The sequence below is a fragment of the Alligator mississippiensis genome, chromosome 10 (assembly GCF_030867095.1).
Source record: "Alligator mississippiensis isolate rAllMis1 chromosome 10, rAllMis1, whole genome shotgun sequence".
NCBI lineage: Eukaryota > Metazoa > Chordata > Crocodylia > Alligatoridae > Alligator > Alligator mississippiensis.
The window spans coordinates 68,435,675-68,461,515 of NC_081833.1; the positions used below are offsets into that span (position 1 = coordinate 68,435,675).

Here is a 25,841-nt window from a genome sequence, read left to right on the forward strand (position 1 = left end):
CTGTAATAGTATTAGGAATTATTTAAAATATATATGCATTTCAACTGATTTACAGCCTTCTTGTATAGTTAAATATACTATTCTCTAGTGTTACAGACTCTGGCTTTAAGTACCAATACATTTTGAAGAAACGTCCAGTGTTGCTATACAGATTAAATGTCCTATGGGGGATTAATCACCAGAGGATGGAGGACAATGAAATGGTAGATTTAAAAACAAACAGATGTAGTGTAACAGCTAAAAAGTCAATATACACCAAAGACCAGAATGTGTAGAATCAGAATGGTAATTTCAAGTGGTCAGAGGTCATTATGGAAAGCAAAGCTCCCTACAGATCCAAACTTATAAAAGAATCATTAGGCATTCTGCAGTTCAGCACTGAACATGCTTAAAAAGAGAAGTCCTACTCAGATACCTTTTCTTGCTTTATTTTAAATATTCATTTGATTAATATTTTAGTTTCAGAAAAGTATGGACAGCAGGAGAAAGTTCTTCTGAATGACCTAATTTGTGCCAATGTGATGGAAACTTGATCAGTTCTGTTTGCATAATTTTAAATCTGTTTTTCACCATTCTGGTCATTAAAATTGTTCAGTGGAGGAATGATTTTTATTTTGTTTTAAATTCAGCAATGCCTTTTTATGCTCATTGAGGTAGCTGTTAAAAAAAAAAAAAGTAAGATCATCAGGCATACTTTCAAGAATGGTTAGCTAAATGGTGCTGGAAATTCCCCCCTCCCCTGTTTTTTCTCTTTGTTCTTCTACATATGTTTAAAGATATTTCTGTTAATTTACAATTTGAAAGGTGGTTGAGGAGTGGAGAGTTTGAAAAATAGATTACTGTCTTCATTAATACAGGTTTGACCTACAAAGTCTTCACGTACTTAATGATTAAAAACCAAAGTACTAAATAATAAATTATAAGAATTTATAGGAGTCATCATCTTGAAATTAGCTTACTGAATGTTCTTATCATAATAAATCTGAGTGGGTGTCTAATTTAGTGGTAGCTGACTAAAATTATATGTTGCAGTCAGATTAAAAAAAAGAAAAAACTTTTGTTTCAAGGCAAATGCTGTGGATTTAATCACAGATAACCTGAAAGGCAACCATATTTTGTTGTGTCTGCTTTTCAGAAACTTTGGCAAACCTGGTATGGGTAGGAATAGAATGGAGATCAATTTCAATTTGTGAATTTGGCAGACAATAAAATTTCCTCTAACAATTCAGTGATGTTTATGATAACACTTTATACGCTCTCACAGCCAGCCAAAACCCAGGAAGTGATTAAAAAAAAAAAGAGAGACTGTATTTGCACTTGAATCTAAGTATAGCAGATCTACCTGCCAAGATCTTTTCTTACGATTGCAGAACAACTGCTTTGCTTTTTCTCCCCTCCATACGGTCTTTCATTCCTCCTTGATATAAAGGATGTTTTCCAAGTAAAACAAATTTCCTCGTACGTGTTGAAGGGTATATTTCACACCTTTATATCCTGGAATAGGGGGCTGACATGTATACCTCCTAAAATCATCTGCCTATGATGCATTGTCCAGAAACCCACTAAATTAGAAGTATCCCAGGAAACTGTTTTTTATACAAGCTTTCACTTCAGTCCAGGCAATGGAGACAGACTCAATCCAGCTTTCAGCATACTGAGGCCAAGTACAGACATTACACTTTGGCTGGTATAAATGATCTGAAATGGGTCTACACCCATCACAGAACAGATGTTCCTCACACATGGACTGATTTAAAAATCGCAGAACCTGGTCTAAGATTTGCCCCGTGACCAAAGAGCAAATGTGTGTTCTGTTTGCTACTGATCTAAATTACGCCGCTTACAAAAACCGGTGTAACTTGGATCGATTCCACATCGAGCTTTTTGAATGTCTGTACCTAACCTGAGAGTTTTGTCATTCGCTTTAAAGGAAGAATATTCAGCCCATTGTGAGTACGTAAGCTCTGGGCTAATAACAATGTGAAAGCATGCTTAGCTTTATGTACTGTCAGCAATTTCATTGCCTTAAAGGGGCCTATTTATTGTGTGTACAGTTAAGCATTTCAGCAACTGTGCAAGAATAGGGGCCCTATTTTGTGAAGTAGCACTGAAAGCATACCAAAATTTGTTCCCCAAGTAAAAATTTTGACTGCAGTTTCTAAGCGGAGGAACCATAGTTGTAGGAAAGTAAGTTGAGCTTTGCTGTTCTCACTCCACTCCCTCGCCCAATTTCTAATTAACGAGAAGGAAATATGCCTTTGAGGAAAGAAGAAAACACTGTTGGGATTTTCACCAGGAAGAAATGGCTCTTGTGGTTAAAAAGGAAAAGCTCCTTTTTTTTTTTTTTTAAGTATTAAAAATTAATTAAAAAATTGGATGTTCTAAAGCTCAGTTTTTATCATTAATACAAGTTCTACGCTGCTAAATGCTGTTGGTAAAATTTAAGTTTCTCTGTATCAACATAATGTGTGATTTATACAAGTTTTGTCAGTACAGATCCTTAATATTGAAAATCAGAAGGTCATGCCCAGAAAAATCACACATTGCAATAATTTTCCCTGAAGAACTGGTGGAGATCAGACTCATCTCTGAAAATAACGATCTCCTGAGTGTCACTGCAGAGTTTTAGGATATTCAAACATCTAAAGCAGACAAATCAAAGACTAGACTATACCAACAAACATTACGTTCTTCTGTAGATTAAATGACATTTGTATCCTGAATTTCTTACATTAACAGCAACACCAATTTTTAACCTGCAAAATGATCGTACTAAGTCTTTTCTGACCTGCAGAAGTAACATGACTGCACCTGGATTGTGCTTCTAACATGAGGTTTCTTGTAAATATTCCTGACGGCTTGTTCTGTAGGTAAGCAAATGGATAGTAGCATGGGTCATTACAGTGTAGCACTGCATAATCATTGTTGTTTAATTTGGAAACAGGACATTTGTGAAATATTTTTTGTTGGCATAGGTCCATTTTATTCGTTAACAACCTGATTCAGTTCCCACTGAAATCAATTAAAAGACTCCCATTGATTTCAGTGGGAGTTGGATTGTGTCCTTAAAGATTCTTATTTGACTGATTTCTGGTTTGTTTTTGATCTTTTAGTGAATAAGGTTGACTACTTTTATTTATTTGTATTTTAGTAGTGCCCAAAATCCCCTAATGGGGTCTGGGCTCCAGTGGGCCTGGGGCTATACAGAGACATAGCAAGGGTCTTTACTGCCCAGTGTCATAAGACCGTACTTCAGGAAGTTGTTCAGGACATCATTCAAGCACTTGTCCAGGTAATATGAAAGCCAATGGTACAGTTAATATCAGTCAGTTGAGTAGGGGGCAGTGGTGAAGCCAATAGAGCTCTTCATTTTAGAAACTATAAGGGTTGATTATAAATATAAGATTATATATATAAGATTGTGGCCAACACCCGTGGAAAGGGAGAGACTTCTTGTGCTCTTTGATTTCCCCTCTCTTTCACACGTGAACAGGGCCACTGATAGCCAAACCCACTGTTTCTGCCAAGTGTAACCTACTATCTATAATTAATGTTCAGCGACAAAACATAATTCTGCTCTTCATGTTGAGCAGAATTATGTAGAAACCATGTTTTAGGATATTCAAACTTTTTACGTAGACACCATGTTTCTACACGGGGAAGATTTGTAATGCAAGTGTTCGGGCAGGGGGGGGGGTTGTCTGACTTTTTTTTACACGTTTTTGCAAGTATCATTAGGTTACTCATTTGTACGTTACATATAAAGGCTTGACTCAGCAACTTGTGTTTGTTCCAGATTTCTTGCCACTGTATATGCAGCTGTGTAACAGCACAAGGTCATTTTCATGTCACATATGTAGAAATAACAAGCATTGCATTCAATCTGAATTAATACAGTGTCCCATAAGATTTCACCGGGGAGAAAAAACTCAGCACGACCCATTAACACCAGAATTTGGGAGTTACCTAATGTTACGTTATCACTAGTGTGATCTCCAAGACTGCTAGATTCAAATACGAGTTAGCAAAAACACAAACCCACCTTGAGCCTTAGAGCTTTTCTTTTTCTTTTCTTTATTCACCCCGCACTCCCTCCGCACTTCTTTTTGCTACTAATGCAATATTTCTTGACGGTAATCTTATTTTTTTCTGGTCTCTGTTTAAATAAACCAGTTACTTGAGAGAAAACAGCTAACATCTGTGATACAGGTGTGTGTAAAAGAGGCAAGCATGAAAAGGGAAAGACAATTAACATTAAGCACCACCACTTTTTTTCCATAATGAGGTGAAGCTTGCTTTCATCTTCCCTTCAATGTTTTCCTTCTTTGAGGCTTTTTCAGGTTAGATGCTTGTAGACCTCACTCAGAATTTGGCTGGTCTCTAAAGAAGGAGTGGAAAGAAATAAAATAATGTATACATTTTTTAATGTATTTCCTGACTTTACAGTTTGTATCCAAGTCTGCATAGTAAATCAACCAAAACTTCAGTAAAAGAGAAATTATAGTGTTTTCCAGTATAGGGAAATACTAAGAGGACGATTGATTACTGTTTTAATCAAGAAAAACTTGTGGTAGGAAAAAAAAAATCATAACCAATGACCGGACAGCTTGTTATATTTTTTTTTTCACATCAGCGATGTTCTTCTGGCCTACAAGTTAGTAAAACCAAGACCACTTGCCATAACTATAAGCTATCAATAAAAATTAATGTACCAGAGGGAATTGAAAGGGAAAAAAATGCACTTAAGCGTTCAGGGCCATCGAGCCACCCATGCATCCACTGTGCGTGTGCTCTGGAGATAGAGGTGTTATTGTTGCCATGGGCTGCCATTTCATGTTATTTTCCTAAATAAATGCCTGCATGTTCGGATCAAGGACATTGGCAGTAAACCAGGATGCCGTCTTCAGGAAGAGATGGTGTTGAATGGGACTGAATACTGTGGAACCAGAGGTATTATTGAAGGATGACTAAAGCTTTCTTTATCGAAAGTCAGTTCAAACCTGGGTTTAGAAGGCTTATGAACTCCTTGTGAAGATTTTTTTTTTTTTTTTTTTTAAAGAAATGAGAAGGGTATTTCAAAAAAGTGACAGTGAATTTGTCTGCTTGAATTGGGTTTTACACTCCACGGGGGAAAATGCAATGATAAGAAAAAAATAAAGCTCAGAGAAGCTTGTTTGGATACAGAACTTTTCTTTTTAAGGGAGAAAAGTACAATTCAAGAGAAGCTATTTGCATGAGATTAGGTGAAAGGAAGACTTGATCCTTATAAGGGACCAATGGTGATTATTTACTCACTGTGCTTGAAACAGGAGCAGGATTATTGGTATATGTAGGACTGTAAAAGGTCTAAAGCTCATCTTACTTACTGGTTTAGTATATAGGAACTGTTGGCTACACTTCTGTTTCTGACTCTGGATATAAATGTTGTAGTTGTATTAAAAAGGAGAGAAAATGGGACGTGTATATCGGAGGAACAACTCCACTGAAGTCGGTCATTTTGCACGAGAGAGGGCCACAGGTTTCGCTTGTCCTCTGATTCAGTGAGCTGATATATCGTGGTGTATTCGCAAACTTAAGAAAGAAAGCAAACTAAAATCGGAGTGATGCCCTGTTCTTTCCTTTAACAACTGAGGACATGGGGGAAAAATGGATGTTGACAAGTCCACTCAACACTGATTTGCCAAGTAAAGTGCTGGTATCTTCCCACTTCTGGTATCGTTGCAATATCCGCGAGCCAGTGACCGTGTTTCCCCGTTAGTAGGACTGTTATTTGTATCCTGGTCCCCATGTTAGATAAGATGGCAGTGAAACAATTAGCTGAACAACAGACCTTCCCTGTCCACTGCAGCCTTCAGTCTTTCCCATCTGCTGTTACTCTTTTTTGCCTTTGACTTGTTAGCAGCCAGATCAGACTCACCGGCCGTGTCTATACAAGCAACAGACTGTACAGTTGTTTCTGTGTAGTCATTTAGTACTTGTTTATGCAAGTGTAGTCATTTAGTAGTCTGTGCATAAGCAAGTACTAAATGACTGGGCAGTAACCAGTGTTACTGTGCAGTAGCATCCCTGCACGGTTTTGTTTCAGAAGTTACTGCGCAGTAGCAGCGAGCTCCCGCGAAGTAGTGTTGCATCACAGTTAGTGCCCGTGAGCGCTACTGCGCAGTATCTCGTTGTGACTGCCAAAATAAATCTTTGAAGACAGGAAGAGAAGATTTGGTTCTGATGGCCCAAAAATCATACTGTATTCATTGCTCTTCTAGTTGGTATGTATTTGAGAACTTGGGTATGACTTGTGAGGGAGCTGTACAGTCTTGATTCAGAAATAAAGGCCACTAGTATGCATGGCATTTTGAAAGCAGTCCTTCTTTGCAACTTACCCTCCCTCTGCATCTGCCCGTTCATTTCTTCCTTAGGATTGTTACTCAACTAAACTTGCTTTTGATTAATTTATATTTAAAGCACACCTAAAAATCCTAAAGCACTCCTAAAATTAATCAGGGGTCTAGGCCCTGCTCCCAAGGGCTATCCACCATAATTTTAGAGAAGACAGAATCATTTTTAGGCAGTGCAGAATCAGTAACTGCAACAAATAATGACCTGGAAAGTGAAATACTGGGAAGAGGGTGTGGAAGTTTATAATCCAATTGCATGATAATTTACCTGCACATTTAGTAAGTGCTAGCTTCAGGCTCAGGCCGTGTAGGTCAGCAGTTAGATAGACTCTTTCTTAGCATATTTTTAAAATCCAGTTCCTTTTGCCTAACGGAGGAGGCAAGGGGAGTCTATAAGGAAAATTCCCTGCTTTCAGTTTTCTTTTTTCAGTATTAATCAGTGCTCCATGGTCTTCCAGCCACCTCTCAGGCCAAGAGTCCCCGTCTCTTTCAAATTACATGTTTAATAAGTAGGAATCTTTTCTTTCTCCCTTGAAGTGGTATGGGGACCAGGGGGGAGCATGGGTGGAGGGAGAACAATAGAACCATTTCCTTTGGATCCAAGCTATTTAGGTTGAAGTACTCGCACCCCACCAAAGGCAATGAGATTAATGAAACGGAAACCTCAAAAAAATGGTGCTTCAACTACATTTCTAATGCATAATATTTGAGCGAGTTTGAAATTCAGCAGAATGCTTTCTCTCATCCCTGGTTTGAAGTTAAAAATATAAATGGAATGTCCCAGATTTTATTTATGCATCTTAAGTTGTTAAGGAGGTAAAGGAGAACTGAGGGATACACAGCCCAGATAACGTATCTCTGAGGTACAGTCCCACCGTCGTGCGAACCGTCACCTCCTGCTGATTGAATCATTCACAGTTCTAGTAAATACAGGTTGGTTTGGATAATTCAGAATTATAAATTTTCTTATATAGAATAAGCAGATGTTTATTGCATTTTCAGAGGACGAAGTCATAACATTTACGTTCTGGTCTTGGAGGGGTCAGCATAATCAAAATGCATGACATACACACATTGCTAGCAATGGATGTGCTGGCACCCGTTTCAGGTAATGTTGTAGATTATGAATAATTGAATAGTGTATTGGGAATGCTTCATCTGAATGGTGCTAGGAACAACGTCTAGCGAGTGTTTGGGTGAATCTTTGAACTCTTGCTTGGGGACTTTCCGCACTCCAAGAAGTACAAAAGAGACCTGCAGTTGTCTCTACCTCCAGGATTTTGAAGATCGCAGAGGGAAGATAGTCCAACCAAAATCACTTACATCTGTGGGGATATTGCTCATTTTGACAAAGTTAATAAATCAGAGCTTAGTATCAAAGAGAGGCGCAAAGCTACCAAATGTGGTTGCAGGTCTGAATTTCATATGCACAGGATGTTTGAAAATATTGTATATAGCGTCTTTGGAAAATGCTGTCCTTAAACCCTGTTCTTAAGAATGCAGTGGCAGCACGGCCTTTGACTGCAGAAGGGGTGAAGATGAGACAGACCCATTAACATTGTTTAAAACATTATTGTTTAAAAGGTTCAATACGTTATTATTAAATTTGAAGGATAAGAGAGTCCCCCAGTCAATGTGAATTAAGCAACATGAGTGCAACACATTTTGGGGGATAATATGAAAAGCAGGACTGTGATTTAAAGTGTTCGTGACATTTTAATACAGTGCTGAATCCTGTAAAGTAAGGCATTTTTGTTTTATTTCAGTCCACTGTGTTTTGGCATCATTGACAAGAACCTTGCTTTGCTTTCTCTTAATTTATTATTCTCTGTGTGAGTGTTTCCTGTTCTTTTCTTAATTCATACTTCTCTAATTTTCACTTGTCCAATCATTTGTGCCATGCTAAAAATAGTGGCTGAAGTTTGTATTATCTGCTCTATTTAAGGGTTTATTTTTTTTTTCTTTCCACTCTAATTTAATCTTTTCTCTTAGCCATTCTTCCCTCCCCCTGCCCCCCCCTTTTCTTTCCTTGATACTAAGATTCAGGTCTTTTGTCTTGCCTCATAGCTCTTACCTTTCATACATTAAATTTCATCGCAGGCATTCTGAAAATCCAAATAAATTATGCCATATGCACTGCTATCATCAGCCTTCTCAATAACCTCAGAAAAGTCAAGGAGAATAGTTAGGCAGGTTTTTTTCCTTCCCTTTCTCTTTCTAAATCTCTACCAGTTATTTCCTATTAGGTTACAAATAAGTGTTCCTTTCTACCTTGCCTGTCAGACTGGCTTTCAACTGTTTTTCTTGCTAATGGTGACAAGGTGATTGACTTGCAGATTTCTACAACAGTTTTATTCCTTTTTTTTAAAGTCTGATCTCACATTCAACAAACTTTTTTTGGAAAACTGCTTGAACTTCAGTTCTCCCTAATGATTATCTTTGGCCTACAGATCTCCGAGAAGAATATATCCTGCAGTATCTAGACCGACAGACTCGCTTTTTGTTTTTGATTGCCTCTTACTTTTCTAGTGGTGGGATCCATGGTAATTATATACGCAGTCAATGAATTGACAGCCAACATATTGTTCTTTCAATCTCCGGTTCAAAGGAAGTATTAATTTCATATTTCAGCTAGTTTACATCCTGTCATGTTACACTCCTTACTTGATTTTATAGTATTGGAAGGTAAAACTTTTGGGCAGCTTCAGTCAAATTTTTTAGCTGTAATGCTTGTGGAGTATTTCATTTTTCCATCATGTTTATAACCTTCTCCAGTATCCTTTTCTTTATATTCATTTTAAGGTCCTTATAACCAATTCATTTGAACCTCAGAGGTTCCTATTGATTACAGTCAACGAGTATTTTTTTTGTATGTTTGTATTTAAAATGGAAAAAAATAAGCCCACGGGTGATAGTTCATTAGCTTATGAATATAATATAACTTCCTGCATAATTACTATTTTTTTATTATTTTTGTAATGGTTTTTTTTGCTTATTTTGCTTTGGATAATTTTCAAAGTCCTATTATTCTCTCTAGAGATCTCTAAGAGGCAGAATTTCTGGCTATTAAAGATTTGCCATCCCAAGAGCAACACACGGAGAGTACCCCCAGGTTATTTATAACGGGATTTTTATCTCAGAAAATTAACTAAAAGAAGATAAACCAAACTTCTACGGGAAAATGCCTTAAACATCTCATATATTATGCTGTGCTCAAACAGATATTTTAATTTTAACAGCTTGGCAAGCCCAGTGGAACACTCCTTCTGGTTTTGGGCACAAAATAAGATAACACTTCTTGATTCCTGCAGGAGATCTCCTAACTGCACTTAAAATCAAGGCAGAAAATACGAGTTTACTCCGTGTGGTATTTAAACTTTGCCTGTTAGTTTAATTGATTTTCTGTTTACTCGTTCTAAGAGCCCGAGAACTTCGAACTCTCGCCTTTAAAGAGACTAACACAGATTTAAAAGATGGTTTTTGCCCCTCTGACTCCTTACCCCACCCTCCTCGGTTCTGCTGTTATACAAGCACAACTATAAATGCGTGTCCCTACACATGCCCGTGGACTTCAGTGTAACTACTCCCGCACGCAAAATCAAGCATTAGTGCTTTCAGGATGAGGGCCCAAATTCGCTATCCTTGAATTGTGACTGGGCTATGGAGCAGTTTTGCAGTGCGAAGAGAGGGGCCAAACCTGAGAATAGCAAGGCACTCGCAATTAGCCGGTAAAGATCCCATGTGCAATTAGGATCCGATGCAACTTAGGTTTAAGGTAAAAAAAAAAACTAATTTATTTTCCAGCATAAACTATAAACCCAGGTCTTGAGAGGGGAAAGGTTACTGCAGTAATTTACAGTGCATTACCTAGTCTGGTTTTAATAAGAAGAGTGGGTGAAAGGTTTTTTGGTTATCCAGACTTCAAGGTAAAAGTATCATCAGAGTTTACACCCTGTAATAGTTGCCATCACTGCGCTGTCTCGTGAATAAAATGCTTGGAAAAGGTTGCTTTTAGACCATTTTGTAGCTTTTCTTATCGCTTCTTTTTCTTTATGATTTTAAATAATAATGATAATGACAATAACAATAAATATCTTGCACTTGTGACTGAATAATTATGATGCATAGTTATCTGACCTTTGAAAATGATGAAACTATTCATGATTTGTCTTGGCTTTTGTTTTTAATTATTCCTCCACCTGAAGCAGGGTAGTGGTTACGGGGACTATGGTAAATAAGAATTAGTTCATCTCACTGCCCTCAAATGGCAGAAAAATCTCAACATTTAGTTTTGGTTTATTTAGGTCTGGATATTACAAATGAAGAGCTTGGCCTTTCTCGTATATATTGTTGAAAGCAAATAGATTTATATATTTATTTATGAATTCTGCTAGGGATTTATTCCTCAGTATTTTGAAAAATGCTGGCTAAGGAAGATTATACATCTCTAATACTGAATACGTGTGATTTTTTTCAGTTTTAGTTGAAATGTTACAACCTTTTCCGTGGCATAAGGGAAAAAAATTGGATAGTGGATCTCATATTAAAACTGTATGAGAAATTACTGATCACACTATTTGGCTTTTTAGACTTTTTGCCATTTGTAACTCAAAGGGGTGGCTAAAAAATACATTTCAGCATTACCTCCTTCCATCTGTATTTTCTTTTCTAAATTATCTAGTCTTATAAATATTTGAATAACATTTGGTCAGGATAAAATCTATCCTGTCAGCTCAGTACAAGAACACACTTTGGCACTTGAGACCATAACAATCAGATAAATTAATATTGATTTGCTAGAAAATACTTTTCACTCTGTCTAAATATCTTCTACTGGACTGTTGAATCAAAATTATGAATTTAAAAACAGGGAAATAGTTCTTCACAATTTTCCCAGTGAAACTAATTATGGACAAAATTGTGCAAAATATATTGGATATACTTTTTAAAATACAGTGCATCTAGCAAAAATCCTGAGAAGGGAGAAAGGAAAATTAGCCATTTGCTTATATATACAGGGGCTAAATTAGAAGCCCTTAAAATACTTAAAAATAAAATATCTTTTGTTTTTCGATGGAGCAGTGCCTTAACATTTTGTGATCTCTAATACCATATTACAGGTCCTGTGTAAAACAACACAAGTCCTCTTTCATTGCCTCGTCCTGTTATAGTATTTTAAATCTTTACTGTTTAAGCTGCCAAGAAATTAGAGATTGGTTAATTTATACGTGCAACAGCTAAACAAGGTTTCCTCTTTAATTTTATAAATTTTACCCAGAAAGTAAAAGAAACCCAACAAACTGTAGAACAGGAAGATCCTTCATACCACAATAAGAAGAGATGTCATTCTTCAGCTTTTTCCGATGGAATTTCACTTGATTTTCTCTGCTAGGAAAGTGAGGCATAATCCCTGTGAACAAACTCATTGCCTAAAAATCTAGAGGTCCAAGACCCCATGTTACTCTGTCGTCCTCACGGTAGTACAGTTCTTTCCGGAAATATGCTAACAATGGCTGTCTGGCCATGCCTACTGAAATCCCTACAGCAGGGAAGTCCACAGGCTCCGGAGAAGTCTCTACATCAATGAACAAGGTCAGCTTCACTGTAGTTTGGGAATGTCGTGAGGTTCAAAAAGGGCCGATACTTCAGAGAATCATTTTTTCACCACCAACTTGAAGCTCCTTCCACACGGTTTCCCACTGCTTGCCTAGCTGACCCCCCCTCCAACATGTTTTTCATGGACTAGAGAGAAGGGAAGGGGATGCTCCTTTAAGATTTGGATAAACAAGACTTTTGGGGGGAAAAAACAAATCAAGAATCAAGCTGTCCTCACCAAAAAAATAATCATGTGCTCTCTTCCCAACATCTTCTTGTATGTGGAAACGTACTCCAACTCTAATTAATTAGGGTTTTGAGCTAAGAACTTAAGACATAAGTCACATTTCACCTTTAAACCATTATTTAAAAAAAAAAAAAAACCCTGATATTTCATTTGTGTTTTCCTGATAGATATTGAGTTCTCTCCGTATATTTGTGCATGAAGGGTTTTGCTGAGTGAGCTAGGACACTGTCTCTTTAAGTGTTTAACAGTAATTGGTTCATGTCCTGGTGTTCATTGAAAATCCTAGACATTTCATGCAAAATCTTCTTAATGAGGGGATGAATTTTTCATTCACATTAGAAAGCTCACTCTGACAAACAATTTCTAAATAAAACTTTGGCGACATGACATCCCATATTGGACTTGACAAAGAGGACAGGTGCATTAGAATAAAACTGTATGGCGATCCTTCAAGCTGTCAGCCATGAATATTTTATTTCTTAATGAATCATCTTTGTGAAATGAACTTTCTTGTTGTAGTGTCAGTGCCATTTACAACAAAAAACCTGCTCCTTTTAAAAGGTGAACTCCTTAAAGATGCTGATGCCTGCATAAAATGCTTAACCCTAGCCAAGGTATTCAGTAAATTTAATAGTGGGGCTTTTTTTTCCTAACTGTTTGAAATATAGACTCACAATAGCTGTTATGACGGTGTCAAATACCACCTTTAAATTCTGTTGCGTTTTTGTTAACAAAGCCAGAATTCAAGATAGATTATCAATAAGGTTCATCCTTTGGGGGATTCATTTCTACTTGAAAAGTCACAGCAAGCTTGCCTAATTATTGTTTCAGGGATTTTTTTTTAAATACATTGTTCATTTAGCATCTGTGGAGGATGCCAGATTGGCAGCACTAGAGACCAAGGGCCTGCCTGTATCTCAACCAAAGGTCTAGTATGGACAGGAGTAGTACAGACCACCCAATATTGCCATGTCTTGGCATATACCATTGCAAATGGTAAGAGGTGCATCCCTTGGCTCTTTCTGCTGATTATCAATTAATGCTGTTTTCAGTAGGCTACAAGATGGGGCACATTTTACACCACGAATCAGCCCCAAACCACCTAGAGATTTCTTACAGGCTATTTAAACAAGTTTGTTGCATTAACTAACTGAACACTAGATTTGAGGGCCTGAAGGGAACCAAACGGCAATCTTCCATACATCCTGCTTCAGTATTCCAGTAGAGTACAAATGTCAGATCGCTTTATTCTTTCTCATGTTCATTAGTCGTAGTAGATTTGAGTTTACTGTTTATGCTAACCATTTACCATTGTTGAGTTACCTTACAAGCATATCTTTTGTTTTTATTTGAAGAAGATTGCTTGACTTAGAGTCTGTGGGGAAAGCAACTACTTGTGTGGATATTTTTACAAAGTAGTCCCACTCGATTGCAAGCCACAAAAATGAGCTTGAGTCGGTTTAACTGAGTATTGCATCTTTTCTGTTGGCACAAAAATGTCTTGTTCCTTCATGGTCAGCAACCTGTGTTGGAGTCTGTTGGTGGTATCTGTCAAGATCAGACCTTACATTTGTCAATTTGCCTATGGGTTGAACTGTGTGAGTTTATTTGGTGTTAAAAAAGCTCTTTGCTTCATATTCCCTGTATCTATAGGGCATTTTCTGTCTCATCCCCCTAGGGGTCAATCCAGATCTCTTTAAAACCAGTGCAAACATTCAAATATATTTCATGAGGAGTAGAATTAAGAAACTACCCACAAGGCCTATAGCTTGCTCCCTAACTCATTTTCTCACGTCGATCCCTTCTCTATATTCCACATTCTCTGCTTTGCTACCACACTGTTCTCTAGATATTAATATTCTTCCCTGCCATCTCCACAAATGGAAAGAACACGTGCCCTGATACTGGACCTATTGAAGTCAGTGACGATCTTGTACCGACTAACTGGACTAGGCTTAGGCCACAGCATACTTTCAGAATCATACTGCTGTTCTTCCCATGTTCCCTGATCACGCCCTGGTGAGTTTGTAATTCCTTCTTCAACCACTGATGTTGCATATGTTGGTTGCTAAGGACTTTATAGGAAAATCAGAATAGAGTACAATAATGAAATCGTTACTCAGCCTTAAAGTGATTCATGAAATAGATCCCAGTGGCCCCCTATGTTTTAGTAGTTCCACCAGAAACTGTTAAGACTATAACCTTTAAGCCTCTGATCTTTCAAGCTGCTACTTATAGATGAACACAAATTCATTGTGCAGGTATACCATTTCAAATAGGATCCATGTAGATGTACAAATCTGGGCTTGGAGCCTTGGGTCACAATCTCCCCAGATAATTCATATAATATTTCATCGTCATCATAGAATCATAGAAAGAAGAACCAGAAGGGACCTGTAAGGTCATCAAGTCTGGTCTCCTGCCATGGGCAGGCGTTAATCAGGCTCAAATGAGCTGAACAAGGTGCTTGTCCAGCCTCCTCTTGAATACCACCAGGGATGGCAACTGCACCACCTCTGCTGGAAGTGCGTTCCAGATTCTAGTTAGCCATCTGGAAAAGACATTTTTCCTTGTCTAGCCTAAACTTTTCCTCAAGTAGCTTGTGCCCATTGGATCTCGTCCTCCCAGGTGGTGCTTTTCTGAAAAGATGCTCTCCCAGATCTGGGTGTTCTCCCTTGACATATTTTGTAGGCGGCTATCAAGTCACCCCTCAGCCTTCTTTTACTCAGACTGAACAAACCCATATCCCAAAGTCTCTCTTCATAAGGCCTATCCCCCAGGCTCTTGATCATGTGGGTGGCTCTTGTCTGCACCCTTTCGAGCTTGTCCACATCCTTCTTGAAGTGCAGTGCCCAGAACTGGACACAGTACTCCAGTTGTGGCCTCACCAACACCAAATAGATGGGGAGAAGCACCTCTCTGGATCTACTAGTGACACCTCTGCTGATGCACGCCAGAGTTCTGTTTGCTCTGTTGGCAACTTCATCATCATCATCATCATGATCATCAATACATATAAAATTATCTTCAATGAGTAAATTCAAGTAGTAAAATTTTGGCCCCAGTGAAGTCGATAACAAAATTTCTCTTGATTTTGTAAGGACTAGAATTGCATTTATATGCTTTGGCTCTTAAATATACTATTATTATACTGACGACTGATATTACAACTACTGAAGTGCCTAGTAGCCCTAATCATGGACCAGGAAGAACCCTACTGTGCTAGGTACTATACCAATGTATAACACACAGATGAAGAAACCCATAGAAACAATGAAACAATACTGATTGGCACAATAGACAGTAGTTGTAGCACTCTGGCAGCCTCATTGTTATCAGGTTTCTTCTAGGCTTAGTGTCAAAGGAGAGTTTTAAGGAGGGAGGGATTTGAGAGAAGATTATAGGGTAGCTTTGTGGATGTTCACAGAAGCACTTCCTGGGGATGAAGGGCAGTACTGGAAAATGCATGGAGGTACTAGTTTGAAAATCTAAAAGTGGAGGTTGGCATAACGATACAATCAAAGGCAGGAATCAGCCTTTTAATACTAAGTGAAAGGGGAGAGGTAGGGTAGAAATATTCTGTGTAAGGCTTTGCCTTGAAATGAGCTATTTTGTTCTAATAAAAAAATAAATATTCTATTATTCTATTATTATTCAAATAATAATAAAAGGATCCAATCCTGTAGTGGACACCCTCAGAATTCCCATTTGTTTAAATGTGATTGATTGACACACACTCACTGTTCTCATTGATTTAAGATTGAGGAACAGTATGATAGATTTGTCTTACTCTTCTTTCATATACGCAGTAGCATTTTTTGTTCTTCAGAGCTTCCTAGCTCTACTCTGGAAATTAGCAGATTATTTTTCCATCTCACTATATCCTTTCCTCTGTTTCTAGTTTTACATTAATTTAAATACACCTTTTGAACAGCCCTGCAAGGACTAATCAAATAAACTTTAAAAGATTGTGCTTGATTAAATTATTTTTATAATGAGTTCCTGTTACCAGGGAATACAGAGTTAAAAAGGTGATATCACTAAAATTAATTAGCATAAGGCATGCTTGGACTGGTAGAAGTGACTGGATCTTAATCAATAGCAATATGATTACACCCATGCAGCAATTATAAATTATTTAAAACAGTACCCCTAGGTTACTGACTAGTTGCCTTTAAATTAAATTCTCTGTCAATAATTGATGCAAAGAATTAATGTGAGAACACCTTCAGTTGCTGAAACTTTTTTAAGGTGGCATAAAATATTGAACTGTTGCCTGTCATTAGCAGCTATCCTGTCTCTTTTGCGTAGCATCGTTCTTTACTAAATTGGTCGAGAAGGACCTCCAGAGCATGAAAGATGACTAATGATTCTGAATGCAATCTTCACTCTTCTTCTAAGGACAATGACACTGAAAAATAGAAATTTTGTATGTGTGTCTAAAAACCAAGAAGAGGGAGGTATCCCTTAGCCAGTTTGGTTTTCAAATATGTAAGTAGAATAAGTTCTTGGTGTGCTTTTGTGACTTTCTTAGATGAGGGCATAGTGGAAAAATTAGTCATCAGCAGCCTTAGCACCATTTAGAAACCTATTATTGAATATCAGGGCTTGGTTTTCACACTGTGAAAAGACACAAATGCCTGCCTATATGTGAGTGACCTCATCCTTCATTAATTAATGTTTATATAGTTTACTGCTCAGAGTTCTGTAGACATTGTCATCTACACCTGAATTTAACTGGTTTTAAGAGGTAGAAAGGAAACTTTGCAGCTGTATTCAGAAATATCAATGACAACATAAGGATTTGTTCCAACTGTCATTGAAGCCAATTGTAGTGCTTCAGTTGTCTTCAAAGGCTTTCAGTTGTCTGTGGCACAGACAAGTTCTTATGAATTTTGCCTTGAAATTTCATAACTTGGTAATTCCATTTTGTTCCAGTGAGCAAAATATGGAAAGGACTCCAATTTTTGAATGGTCCAGTGGTGGGCTTTGCAACATTGTGTCCATAATAGTTGTAAATGTTCTTAATGTCACTGCAGCCTTTTTATGTTCGAGAGTACTTTGCTGCTAAATATTTCAGTTTTTTTAAAACCATAGTACTGATTCTATACACCTTTCTTGTCCTCCCAACCAACCTTCAGTTTTCAAGGTGATTTCCATGCTTCATTGTTTTGTTGCTTCATGTAGTGGTGGGGACATGGATTTCCTTTAACTGGGTCTTATTTTTTTCTCCTTCAAATGGTTGTCCATATGCCACCTTCACTTCACCTCAGGACCTTGATCAGACACCTTTTGACTTAGCAGCACACATAGGGCACATCCTCATGCTTTTTGGTGATGGGAGACAGGGCAATGTATACTTCTTGCTTCTCATCTCCTTTTAACAGTCTTGATTAGACACTGCTGTCATCTCATGCTCATGGCCTAAAGACCCTTCCAAAACCTTCCATTCAAAGGTCTTATTAAATAGGGAAAATATTTTTATACCCACCACGTGCTCCTCCCTTCTCCCTCTCCCCCAGTTTGGTGGTCAGTGCTGTCAATGAGAAGGCAAAGCCATTTAGCTCAACTCCAAAGGTTGGATTTGTTGGGGAGAAAGTCATAATCTTCCTCCAGGCTGTGTTTCAGAACTGCAAATTACCAGGCTCTCTTCCCTGGGTATGAGTTCTGCATTTTATGAGCATATTGCTAATGTGACAGAGTTGCTACCATTGGAAGGGAAGGAAGACTTATGAGCCCTTTTCATAGAGGAGCAAGCCAGTAGTAAAGACTTTGTGCAAACAGGTCAAGAAACTGCTGATACTGTCCCATAATCCCTGGCTACATCTGTTGTTATGAGATGTTCCTCCTGGCAATTAGGTTTGTGTTTTCCTAATGCTGTTAACCACAAAAACTGATGAAACTCTTCACATGCTTACGGTTGTGCTGGGCTATAGTGAGGCATATGGGCACTACCATGGCAAAAGATCTGTGATTAAGTGCTTGAGGTCCCTGGTTGCTTTTCTTTCTCTCTTTGCAGATGCAAGTGTCAGACAATTCCAGTAAACATGAGAGTGATGATGACGACGGTTTTGTAAAGTGCCTGCACGTTTGAGCTTAAAAAACACCACAAAACCACTAAGATCTACAATGTGTAAAAGCCAAAGCTATATCAAGGCATTGACCTAAGCCCACGGAAACCAGGACGTTTTAAGAATTAAGCCTGAAACTCTGAGAACATTTCCTTATTGTTTGCTTGTTTTGGAACCCAGCAAATATATGTACAAATACAGGCAACGTTGAATTATCTTAGGAGGAAAATTCAGTTGTGTTTGCATCATTCTCTTTTCCAGGTTGTCTAATGTCATCATCCATGAATCAAATAGTCTAATTTAATAATAAAGCTTTTTAACAATTGTGTAGAGCTAAAGAGTAATACTAAAAAAGCAAATGGCTTCACATTATTTTCAGTTCATATTTATAAACAGCTTCAAGTTTATGCTTTATCTCTGTCTATAGTAATGACCTCTAGGAACTTGGAAATCAACAAGTTATATGATTTCAATTTTTATTAAAAAATTTAGAAAGAAAATTGAATGTTGTCTGGCACAGAACCTGGGGGTTGGAGGGGGAATGTTGGCTTGTGTCAATTTTGTGGCTTCTTGATGTTGATTGGTTTAGCTCAGCTTCCAGTGTAAGTTGGACTAGTCTATGGATGTTAATGGTGACTCCCACAGAGGTGTAGTAAATATTATTACCAGCCAAACTGGTCTAATGATCTAGTCTAGCAGGTTGCCTTCACTCAGCAATAATGCCTTTTTGTCAGAAGTTCCACTATTTGGGAGTGCAGAGGATAGATTGGTGCTATCTGTGGCTCCTGCCTGGACATGCTATTCAACTAAAAGTCACATTGTGGTCTGGGTATCTAAGAAGGGGGCCATGAGCCCAGAGCTCCAGTTCTCTGCTTGTGACAGACTTGCTTTGTGGCCACAAACAAAACAGGGTAATTCTCTGTGCCTGAGAGTGAGGTTACATGCTACACACAAACCACGTTAAATACCTGGAATGTTAAGTAGTATTAAAGTTAGAACATACTGGATGCGTCTACACGTGGCGGACCCAAACCACGATGCCACAGCCAGAGATGATTCGAGCAGGGAGTGGGGCCTGGGGCAAATCAGCCTGTGCAGGGCCCCACCCCCAGATGTTCGGAAGTTGGCGGCAGATTTGGGGGTGGGGGTACCAAGCAGCCAGATGTGCCCAATTCGGCAACAGGGGGTGCCGTGCAGCTGGCTGGCTGTGAAACCAGCAGCAGCGCAGAGTTGCTGCGGCCGCTCCACTCAGCTCTGCGGGGCCCCCCAAAGCATGGGGCCCACAGCGGTCACCCTGATTTGCCCCCCCACCGGGAATGGCCCTGGCCACAGCTATGTCATCATAGCAACACGCTCCCCAATATAGTGCATTGCTACAGCGATGTAGGGGCTAAAAATAATCATGTCCTGCCAGCATGGCACAGTAACAGCTACATTAAGTACTTCCAAAAGACACAGTAACAGTGATGCCATAGGGGCACATGTAGATGCACCCACTGTGAGCAGTCATGCATTAAGGGTTAATACCATTGCTTGCTTACACCGCTCTAACTGGCCACTAGAGGACTGGTGTATAGGGGCATGGCTAAGAGTCAGGACACCTGGAACCTATCCCTGCTCTGGATGGTAGGGGGACAGGGAACAGTGCATCCTGGGATGCTGGAGGACTGCAAATTCTCATTTTTTCTCTCTTGAGCGGACTGAAGTTACCCTAACACAAGCTAGGTAGTAGCATTGCCCAGAGTTAATCCTCACCTAAAGTGGCATAACTTTGAGATACTCAGAGGGCACTTAGCATGAGTTAACATGTGCAGTATGTAACTTCACTGTCAGCGTAACCATTTTTAAAACATGGACGGTAAAGTCCCGAAGGACTGATATTGAGAATTACTTCGTTAAAATTTGTATGAAGTTTTGAAAGTATAAAATGAATGTTACTAATGTGTGTTGTTATTGTAATATTATCTGAGGTGACAGAAAGCCCTCACTAAATGAGTAATTGGCCCAGTGCATAGCTTTCTTGCCTTCTGCCTTTTTAAATATATCATAGTATAATGACATATATGTATATAATTAGAAGCAGCTCGCAGTCATGTAAAGGCTGAAATAAAACTCTCTAAAAAAAACCCCAACAACAGTGCCTGGAAACCTGCATTTTGAATGCATTATTGATTTTAACAAACTTTAAATAAAGAACAAAGATCTCATTTACCCAGTAGTGTTTATAGCGTTTGATAAAGAACTTGCATGTTCACTCATAGAAGCCTCAGCTGCTATTTTGGGCCGAGAGTGCTGATTAATTCTGATTAGTCAGAGGCACATTAAAGTTTCAGTCTAAGTAAGCACTCCACTATGTACATGAATACACTGATGGTATGTTTACTTTGACTCAAGCTTTTGTGTCTAATTCATAAAGTAGACTCCATTTATTTCTTCTTATATATGATTCACCATTGTTAAAGCAAATTCCTAGTCAATGAAACTCAAGATATGCAAAATGTGCAATAAGTAAGCTCATGCTTAATTTCATATAGTTAAACTGAAGTTATAAAAATATTTACGATATGCTTTCACATCTCTCTAATCTCATTCTCTTTCTCTATCTTGTACATGAGAGACTTCTCAGCATTCCAGGTCTGTCAGAGTAACACTCTCCAAAAGGAGGTTTCACCTCCTCATCACAAATAAATTACGTGGAGCTTGGGCTTCACTTTCATAGTTCCTCTTCAGTCATTCAGGGCATGCATAGTGGGAAAATTAACAAATGGTTAAATGTATTCATCCACTCACCCATTAGCCTAGTCTTGAGTGCCAGTAACTTCACATACAAAATTCTTAAGTTGGTGACTAATAGGTGATTTTATGGATTCTTAAGCAAACATGGAAAATATTTCAAGTTGTAAAGCTTATGCTTTCATTTAATATTTGAAAAAAATCACATCTTTCTTCCCTTTTTTCTTCCCATTTGTGACTCCTTCTACCTCAACACCCAAAACTTGTGGAAGGTAGGAGGTTGAAATGAGATTAAATTGAGAAGCCATTTTTCCAAATATTCAAAAATATATGTTTAAACAAGAAATTAGAAACATTAAAGAATGAAAAATGAAAATGGTATCATTCCTACCTCATCCCCGTCAGCTCCTGCTAAGCAAAATATGACCCCAACTATTCATTTTCACCAATGTTAGAACAAATAGAATATAAATGTCTAGTATTTTTTTTATTTATTTTTTACTTTGTCTCAATTTTTGGGTTCCCATTTTCATTTACAAGAAATACATGACTTTTGAAGATTGCTATCTGTTGTTACAATTTGTTTTAATGTGCTGAATTATGTCAGCACAACCTGAATACTCTTCTAGTGACTATGCAACAAATTGGTTAATGTGTAAGGGGTGTCATGGTTGCACCACCTACTCATCTGTTTCTTCACCCTGTGGGAAGTTTTGAGGGAGGGAAAAGGAGGACCTATTAAAGTAGGATGAAATGAAATCAGAGAAGAAGTTAAAGAAAAGGCGTGATATGATTGAAACCATGTAGGATAAGTGTTGTTTGTATTTTTTACAAACTCATGGAGTTAACCTTTTAGACCTCGAGTAGACCTCCAGTTTTCCATGTCACAGATGTTTTGAGAAATTGATGACTAAATTTGACCAGGATTTGTAAATTAATTCTCAGAATTTTCATTGAGAATGTATCTGATTAATGAGTTGTTTCCGTTTTATCATCTCAGAGGCAGTTCTACAAAATACTCAAAAAACATTGTTCTGAAACATGGGTACGTGACTGAAATGAAAGCATACGTGAATTACAAAATCCTACGCCTATCAACACTGCGGCCTCAACCATATTCTTCCCGTAACACTGTTCTCGTGTTGATTTACGAGAACGCATATGTATATGTGTGCATATGTGAGAACTTGTGTGTGTTGCACATCAATATTATTGCTGTTCATGAAAAAAATCAATGTGCTTTGGTTGAACTGTTTCCATAATGATCGTACATATTAGATCTGCGTTAATGTGTAATATCCGGTTTAGAAAACCACATTACAAGGTCTGATAAATTTGTCAGTGATAAAGAATTTTCTTACAAGAGATAAGAATTGTCTGATACAGCGAGCCACTGAAGTTTGATAATCTGCTTCTCCATTTCTGTCTTCTGCCAGTCTTTTCTTTTAATCAAATCTCAATTGCAGATAAGTTTTAGGAACTTAACATTCACAAAGCTTTGAGTATGTATGAAGGGCATCTTGTAAACAGCACTTTCAGGGCTTAAAAAATAAAATGAAGTTAAGTAATTAACCTTCCCTCTCTTAAATGTGAGGAAACTGAGGCACAGAGCAATAAAGTGGTCTCTAGACTGGGGTTTGTAAGCTGAGATATTTGATTGCTATTTTCAACATTCATAATGACAGTTGTGCTCACTCAGTTGTTGAGCACAAATTGCAAGATAGTCACTCTGATGATGTCAGGGATTCAGTAAGTGCCTCACATACTTCTCAGCTATTACTCTTGCCTTTCTTTAAAATTAAACACACACACACACACACACACACACATTTCCATTTGTACAGCACACACAGCAGCCATAAGGAGATTTGTCTTGTGTCTTTCCATAGGAGAATCCTCAGGCGATGTTGGAGATGCCATAGTGAAATGGGCATGTCGGAATGGAAGAAGGTATATGTAAAACATCTTAATGCCTCAGTGATTTCTGGAGGCTGTAGTGAATCCTTGGGGTTGTAGGAACCTGGTTGGTCTTCCAAGGGGATGCTCCGATTTATACTGGGAACTCAAAGTTGAGGGAGCGTAAATGCCTTCTTTGCTATGCTGAGCCCAGCTCAGCTGGCTTGGGTGTTTTTGGTCAAAGCTGTTAAAGTACCTATTGCAGTCTCATGAAGATCATCTTCTGACAGAAGGACTCCAAGACAAGAGGCTATGTGATTTGTAGGGGTCTACGAAATGGGCCATATTCTATTCAGATTCAGCCCAAATCGGGGGACAGTGATTTAATTTGTTGATTTGGATCACTGTCCCGATTCAATTCAGCTGAATCAGAAGATTCGATGCTCTTTCGGAGAATCAGCGATTTGGCCATAGACACAGCTTTAAATGTTTTTTCTACGTACATTGAGGTACCAGGTGCGGCTCATGAACTCGGAGATGGTGGAGCAGATGGAGTATCCCACAGGAATGTTGGGGGGCCACCTGCATGCTCGGCAGCGGATCCAGAAGTTGACTGGCAGTACTTCTGGTCCACCTCTGGTTCTGTCGCTGAGTGTGTGGGGGACACCCCCCCCCAGCTTGGTGACTGGTCATGGGGGGATCCCGGGTGCTCCCCCGAGACCCGGGAAGCACCAGTCACCGAGGTGGGGGGGGGTCCCCCAAGCATTCTGCAGTGGGACCTGCATGCTCGGCAGCGGACCCAGAAGTTGACTGGCAGTACTTCTGGTCCACCTCTGGTTCTGTCGCTGAGTGTGTGGGGGACACCCCCCCCCCCAGCTTGGTGACTGGTCATGGGGGGATCCCGGGTGCTCCCCCAAGACCCGGGAAGCACCAGTCACCGAGGTGGGGGGGGGTCTCCCAAGCATTCTGCAGTGGGACCTGCATGCTCGGCAGCGGACCCAGAAGTTGACTGGCAGTACTTCTGGTCCACCTCTGGTTCTGTCGCTGAGTGTGTGGGGGACACCCCCCCCCAGCTTGGTGACTGGTCATGGGGGGATCCCGGGTGCTCCCCCGAGACCCGGGAAGCACCAGTCACCGAGGTGGGGGGGGTCCCCCAAGCATTCTGCAGTGGGTCCGGAAGTGGACCAGAAATGCTTCTGGTCCACTTCTGGGTCCACCACTGACTGCGTGGGGGACCCTCTCCCCTGCCGCACTCCCTTGGGTTGCTCCATCTGCCCCAGCATCTCAGCATTCATGAGCCACTCAATGTTTGCACATCAGAGAAATTGAGAGTTGCAGTGTGGTGATGATGGTGGGATCAACATTAATGGCCAATTAAAACCAGGAGGGGAAGAAACATTAGTGTCAATATTTAAAAAAAAAATAGTGTACAAGAAATAGAAAGCAAAACAATGTAAGTTTATAAATGCTTTTGACATTACCCCTTTAAAGCTTTGTTTAAAAACTGTGGCTCTTATGGAATGCTAGCTATAACTCCCCATTTCTCCTTACCAAAATTATTGTTACCTTAAATCAGCCTGCATTCATGGGCCTACCTACTTAAACTACAGCCTTTGTGATTAAGTATAATTTAAAATACAATTAAGTCTAAGATACCATGGTAAAAGGATTGGGTCAGGTTCACAGTTAGGACATGGTATCAGTTAAAAGACCTCTCTGGATTTTTACTGTACTTCTTTTTAGGTACCAGTAGAGAACAAAACCCCAGGTTATTTATAAAGAGTGACTGAAAGCAAAACAATGTTTAGGCCTTAAGGCAGAACCAAACATTTAGTTAAAAGAAGGTAAAGGTATATTTTCAGCTTTACTCAGTTGTGCAGGGGAGTAAATGGGAGGAAACACCTTCTCCTTACTCCCAGGTTAATCCTACTCCAAGTGTGACTCTCCCCAGGATAGGATGAACAGACACCTCTAGCTGGAAACTCTCTCCTTTGAGAGATGGGCGAGGAAAACTGAGACCCCTAGGATGTTCCCCTCTTTCTTCACTCATTTACTACCTGGCTTGGAACGCAGTATGGGGTGAACTGCTCCATATAAAATGAAACTCTGGCTCCCGACTCTAGTGGGAAAGAGAAGGTCCTAGTTTCTTAATCTCGAATTCTTCTTGGGACCTAACAGCTACATGCTATCGCTTGTTCTAAAGGTGGAGGTAAAAAACAAAATCCAGCCCTCCCTGACTTGGGCTACGTAGAATTAGAACTGAACCAGCAATGGAAACATCTTCCACTAATGTTGTCTGGGCTTACAACTCCTGTATGCTTACTCCCGAGGAATATTCCAGGCCTTGAGCTCACTAGTATAAATATGAACACAATTTAAGCTTGCATATTCTCTGATATGGTTTCACACTATATATTTAGTTTCCGTATAACTTAATTCAGGGTTGTTGGTAATACATATAGTTTTTCTAATCCTTAAAGGGCAAAGAATACTACGTAGCTGATATAACTAGGTAGAACAGTGTGAATTGTGAATATTTGCAAAGATCTGCAGATTTAGTTAGCTGAAGGAATTCATAAATAATTCTGAATCGCAAGTAAAGCTGAGACCTTCAAGATCAGTTTGCCAACATTTGTGAACGGCAACAAAAGGAAAGAAATTGTGAAGTAAATTACTTGTGAACGGTTAACTCAGTCCTATTTATAACAGTTGCTACTTTAGGGATGAGGGAGTACAAATCAGTGCTTGCATAAGGACAAAATGGATAGATGTGTGGGTAAGAGGTCTAATGTAAACATTGTATATGTAAGTAAAAGAATATCGAGTAGGAGTACAGCGATGTAACTTCTGTGCATAGTCGTGGGGAGACCAATACAGCATCGTGTAATGAGCTGGGCGTCCACATTT

The 25,841-nt window shown here is 39.0% G+C and overlaps 1 protein-coding gene across 9 annotated transcripts in view; it reads left to right on the forward strand.

The window, feature by feature from the left end:
• The window catches only part of WWOX (WW domain containing oxidoreductase), a 686,397-nt gene that overhangs the window by 461,562 nt on the left and 198,994 nt on the right, over window positions 1-25,841 (forward strand). Inside the window, exon 9 of one of the 9 annotated variants that reach the window (XM_019488206.2) lies at window positions 18,254-20,516. The exons of the other annotated variants lie outside the window; for them this stretch is intronic. Coding sequence (XP_019343751.1) covers window positions 18,254-18,328 — 75 coding nt within the window. The 3' untranslated portion in view covers window positions 18,329-20,516. Of the gene's footprint in view, window positions 1-18,253; window positions 20,517-25,841 lie in introns of those variants that run through there. 9 annotated transcript variants of the gene reach the window in all.